This window comes from Halyomorpha halys, unplaced genomic scaffold (genome assembly GCF_000696795.3).
Source record: "Halyomorpha halys isolate HHAL.00 unplaced genomic scaffold, Hhal_1.1 Scaffold84.1, whole genome shotgun sequence".
Taxonomy (NCBI): Eukaryota; Metazoa; Arthropoda; class Insecta; order Hemiptera; family Pentatomidae; genus Halyomorpha; species Halyomorpha halys.
The window spans coordinates 1357313-1363601 of NW_027110155.1; the positions used below are offsets into that span (position 1 = coordinate 1357313).

At 26.9% G+C, this 6289-nt stretch overlaps 1 protein-coding gene across 4 annotated transcripts in view; it reads right to left on the reverse strand.

Moving 5' to 3' along the window:
* Positions 1 to 6289, reverse strand: part of LOC106677028 (ATPase WRNIP1) — a 385191-nt gene that overhangs the window by 125069 nt on the left and 253833 nt on the right. For all 4 annotated transcript variants that reach the window (XM_067048308.1, XM_067048306.1, XM_067048307.1 and 1 more), the window contains exon 2: positions 4606 to 4668. In XM_067048308.1, coding sequence (XP_066904409.1) covers positions 4606 to 4650 — 45 coding nt within the window. In that variant the 5' untranslated portion in view covers positions 4651 to 4668. The remainder of the gene's footprint in view (positions 1 to 4605; positions 4669 to 6289) is intronic.

Here is a 6289-nt window from a genome sequence, read left to right on the forward strand (position 1 = left end):
AATTATTAAAACCTGCTACAAATTAAGGGCGTTAAATAGTAGTGTTCAAATACACATTCATACAATATTTACAGAAATAGAAGAAAAAAAGAAAAGGAAAAAATAAATAACACTGAACGAAAAAAAAAATTAATTTAAAATAATAATAACAAAGAAATATATAAATAAAAGATAATACTATCTTGATTTGTATAAATAAAAATATGAACCATTCTCAAAAATATAATAAAGTATAACTTATCACATAATAAAAATAAAATAATTTATGTGCACGGCAAAGAAAATTAAATTTAAATAACAGTAAAATATGAACACATATGTTTTAAAAATTAATTTTTAAAAGGCACAAAGTTTCACTCATTTCTCTTCTGTTATTTTTTTCCAGGAAAAATTCGAACTCTAAGTTTTTGAGCCTAGTTTTAAATTACAGTTCCCTTGATCTGTCGGTCCGGTCAGATACGTGTCCTTTATAAATCATTACGGCCAAACGCAAGCGTAACAAAAAAATATATAAATAAATATACATATTTAAATAAAGCACTGTTGTAAAAGCAGGCTCCGCGCTTGTCATTATAACAATACATTATTTTTACGACAGTTGTACATTTTGATATGAATCTACCCTTGTCAACAGTAAAATATCTTGTCTTTTATTTATTGTTACTGGAAGGTGTTTTGCATCAGTAAATAATTTAGGACTGATATCATTGATTTTTGAAAGAATTTAAAGAAATTTAAATTATTAAGAAATTAATTTGGGTATTAAATTATGGTAATTGAATCCTGGTAGAAGGAATTTTATTTTAATAACAAATATTTCAAAATTTTTAAACAGTTTTGAGTTAAGATCATGTTTTACGAACGAACGCCTTAAATATCACTGATTTCCTTTAATAGTAAGCACATCTGATAAAAAAGATTTTATTTCTCTTTTTGGTGTGTTCCGTAGATCACGACTTACTTTATGTAAGCCCAATTTATTAGCTTTGGAACAGTCTGAAGGACGATCCAAGTCTGAAAAATACAAAATAAAATCAAAAGTTTTTGTTTAGACAAATGTGCCACTATCATAAAAAAAAGTAGCGATATAGTGAATCAAGATTAAAAACATGCTTCTTAATTTTTTTTCTTATTAAAGGTTTTACACGTGTTAAAATCTTTTTTAATAATTATTACGGTTCGAAACTCACTAAACAGGTTTTGAAATTTGTACGTAATGTGGTGAAGTTTAGTAACTGACTACATTGTAGCCGATGTCATTGTGCTATGATTAAAATAATATTATATTATTAATCTTTAATACTTATCTTTATCTCGAAAAAAAATTTTCAGTAGCGAGGGTATAATTTCCTCTAATTGGTATGCTTCCTGTGGGGTCAAGTATACAGAAAATCTATAGTATCATTGTTGTGAAGGTCTTCCTAAGATATGGGCTCTTAACACAAACAATGCTTTTGAAGGAAGTTAGGTATTTGCACACTTTTTTTCTTACATAATCATTTTATTTTCACAATTTAAAACTACCAGATATCACCTATTGATGTCATTTGATTCCATACAATTAATGGAAATTTCTATTTTTTTACGAAAGTATATAAAATTAGAGCAAAACAATTTGCTGGTTCTCTTCATTAATCAATAGTTTCATATATTAATGATTTATTCTATTTTTTTGTTTCGTTTTTTCAAGAATGGCATTTACATTTTCAAATAATGATAGTAAAAATATTCAATAGGTTAATTAAAAAAAAAATTATTGTTGTTTTTAACAATTACATTAAATTACAAAATATAATTAAAAGAAAAAATAAATCTGTACCGCAACAACACAGGAAGGGTTAGGGGTGTAGTATTTGTAAGGAACTATTACTTTACCAACGGTTGTGCAAGGAGGTGATTTGGTCAGAATTACGCTCGACCTCCAGATTAATATTATTATATTCATAATCTATCTATTATTAATATTATTAACAAATATTTGTTTTGTTTTTTATGTTGTAGGAGGAAAGTCCGGTCGGCTGTCAGAAAGTTACAAAAATAGCAGAAATATTTTTTTATTAGTAACCGACGTTTCTCCCCACTTTGCAGGGCTTCATCAAGGGTAAATGAGAACGAGGTGAAAACATCATAACATATGATAAAACTATGAAAATATATATCGAAAATATGACATATATATATTTTAAAAAAAAACCTATTATAAAAGAGCAGAACCTAAATACAAAATTGTAAATATATATAAATAAAACATAAACAAGTAAAGTATATAGTATAGTTAAGCATTGTAGAATTGCAAATGTATTACTAGAGTAATGAATAGTGAAATTATAATAAATATTGTTATTTCAATATTAATTACTTATTATCACAATAACCAATATTGTTATTCAGTTTTCCCATATCTTACAATAATAGTATTTTGCTCTCATTTAGCCCTGAAAAACGTCGGTGCAATGCGTGACAAAACGTCGGTTAATAATAAGTTTTTTTTTTTCTGTCGAAAATAAATAAATTGTTTAGCTCAGTTTACAGAAGCCTCTGGCTGAAACTTGACCTACCCAGGGCGCAAACAAAACAAGTGTCCATCCTACACCAAGCTGACCAATTCCAAAACATAAAACTGGTTTAAAAAAGGAAAAACGACCGACTCTCCGACAAAACTGGCCCAGTCAGGAAGCTTGAAATGCCAACACAAAGGCAACCCATCTGGTTTTTGTACGTATCATGATTTAGGACCGATTGGATTTTAGCAGGTCACATCTTTACTACTAGTAAATTTTATACTAATAAAATAGAAAATTAAGTTTGATAATTATCTCAGATAGCAGCCTGATAATAATTTATAGAAAATAGATTAGGAGTTATTAATAGTAAATGATGGAAACGCAACCAAACAAAAATTGAAAAAAAAAAAATCATTCCATTAAAAAAAAAAAATTACCGATCACAGTTTTCCTTTAACAAATTATAGCAATGGGAGATTAATAAGCCTTTGATAAGTCGAGATATGTCATATCTCATGCGCAATATACGCACGTTCATTAAATATAAATTTTTTTCTTGTTATTCAACACTGAGGAAAACAAAGGAAATACAAAAATTAAATTTAAATTCAACATGTACATACGAAAATACACAAATTAAAAAAAAGGAAATTCGTTGTCAAAATAAGTATTATATATATAAAATTGGTTCTGGTTTAATCATCATTAAATGTACCAGGAATTTTTAAAATGTATTTATGTGTAAAAAAGTTCTTTACTTTACTTCTAATTTTCTTCATAGTTGAAAATAATTTTGAGATAAAGGTCTATTATTTTGGAATGTACTCGTAAATGGAATATAGTGATGGGCATAGATAGATAATAAAACATAAAAAGTTATTAGTTTAAATTCAATTATACGATTCAAAATGAAATTATAATTATTACAATAAAAATTCTGGTCTATAATATTTCGGCCAGATGGATGAGGGATGACTTCAAAAACATTAAAAGTTCATCTGGAGCACTCCCCGATTTTGTTTTATGATTAAAAAAACCCTTTATCAAATTTTCAGATTTTTTAAAAATGTTTTAGGGCCCCCTACTGACCTTTGAAATTTTAAAATAATTAAGTATTTTTTAATACTTCTCTAAAATTCATTCTTATTGGTACACCAAAACTGCATTTAATTATCGATTTTTTTTTTCAAAATTGCTGAAATAAACGAATTTAATATTTTTAAATGTTAAATGTATGCATGTACAATAATATTTACAAGGAGAAATATAACATCTCTCTTGCACTAATTTATTGTAAATCTACGAGCATTTATGTGACCGAAAATATAGATTTTTCAAAAATAATTTTTTCTAGTTATTAAAAAATAAAAAATAAACCTATAAAAAATAGGTATATAAAAATATTCTACGAAGTATTAGGGATAAAATGTGTGGAACAGTGCGTCACAATAGAATTTTATATTTCTTTGACCATATTTATTCAAGAAAAAAAATCAATTTCTTGGAGTGATCTTTTTTTTTTTTAACTTTTCGACGTCTTAATTAATTTATTTCGTTTTCCTACTTTTTTTGTTTAGATTTTGTTGTACGCTTGTTTGATTGATGTGATTGGAAAAAAAAATGTCTCTACATACTGCTATTTTTTGTCATTAAGAATTAATTAATTTTTAATAAAAAATAAATTTCATATACAGAGAAACGTGTTTTTGACATTACATCCGATTTACTGTTGAAAATTATTTTTCGATGAATACTTTCATTGCTTTGCAAGGTATTCGTAAAATGAAGATAGCGATATGCATAGATAGAAAATAAAACATGAACAATTATTAGTTTAAATTAAATAAAATTATTATAATTTGAAGAAAAATTCTGGTTCATAATGTTTCTAAATTATTTCGGTGAAGTGGATATGGGAAGTATTTAACAACATTAAGACATATATGGTTAGATCAAAATGTTCTTTTGATCCTTTTTTTTTTGTTTATTTGGCACTCTGTATTTTTTTCCTTGCCGTTTTACGCTTCATGATTAACGAATTAACACTTTAAACAAAAACAAATCACTCTTAAATAATAAATAAATGAAACACTGTACTCACGGCTACGAGTGCGAAGAGCGCTGGTAGAAGAGATGGCATCATCATGAGGTGGTAAAGTGGCGACTGCAACAGAGAACAGAAACATCCATCAGGTTCGGCCTTGCCTCCCCACTCCTCCTCCTTTAGTTCTGTCTGCGTCTTCATCGCGGGATCTCAATGAATAATCGACATTGATATCGACAAAATGGTACCGCTCAATATGCTGGGCTTTAAGAAAAACCTCAAAATGTAATTTTTAAGGAAAATAGGGACATATTAGGGAAAATGAATCAACAGTTTAAACGAAATCTACGCATTTTCTTTTCTGATTTTAGTAAGTGTTTTTTAACGGAATATGGGATACATTTATCATAGTTTATGTATATATCAGTTTAATAAACGTTTTATGCAATAATTATAGATTTGTTAAAAAATATATATATCAAAACTACAACACCAGAAATTTCCAAAGATAATTAATATAAATAAAATTGAGGAAGAAGAATTGTTTTTGTTCTACCGAAGAAAAGTTAGGTTTTGAAAATTTACAGATTTAACAGTTTTTCAGTACGTCAAAAACCTATTCCATAGTAAGAAACCTCGACGGCTCACGAAATGGCTCGTGTGGGTTAACAAGATAAGCAATAGTGACCTATATCCATCAATATGTAGTCATTTTAGTCGCATTAGATGCCCCTTATTTAAAATAAATAGTTAATTGCATTGTTAACAACGATTGGAATCAAAAGAAGAATCAAAAAAATACTTTACAAAATTCTATTCCAAAGTTCTACTGGTAACATTAAATTTAACCTCATCTCAGAGAATTAAGACCAAATTAATGCACAAGAGATTTTGCTACCAACTTATCTATTATTATTAATTAATCGTATTTTAGTCAAATTACTTTTTGTACATAAATCATGTATTTATTTTATTATTTCCCTGTTATACAAAATAATTGTAGTGATCACCGTGAAATATTTTACTTTAAGGAAGTCTATAAGGAATAATAAAATTGGGTCGTACAATATGAGTATAACTGATAAAGAACAGTTGTATAATTTGTAAAATTATTGGTCGGACAGGGAGTAACCCCTCCCCCCAGATTCTATGAATATTAGTTTTTTTTCATTCTTCATTATAATTTATTTTTATTAATTAACATTATAATAAATCATAATTGTAATATTGTGTCCTTTTTTGAACGTGATTAAGCCCACTACATTATAGAATGTCAAACGCAAATTGTTACAATAAGTACATAGGGTCAATTATATTGATGTGATAATAAAGTTATATTAAAAAGAGTGCATTTAATAGGTGAATAAAGTAATTATTTAATAATGAAAAAAACATAGAATTAGTTTAAATGTTAGGTGCTATTAGTTTTTGTTAAGCATTATATCAGTCCTCAACTTCAATGTTGACTGACATAATTTGCGAAGTTCACAATTAATGCAGCTTAGAATTTTTTTATTTAATATAAGGAACTACAACGAGGTTATTTAAAATCATAAGTAAGAAAATTCTTTATGAGGTTTCCTTAAAACCAGCAAATCGCTCTGCAGAAATTACTAAAAGATCGACGCAGACAGCTCTTTCCATAAATAAACTTAAAATAGTAACTATATCAAAAACGAAAAAAAAGAAGGAAAAAAAATAGTTTTTTAAATAGAACAAAGTATTTATTGAGTAATATAAA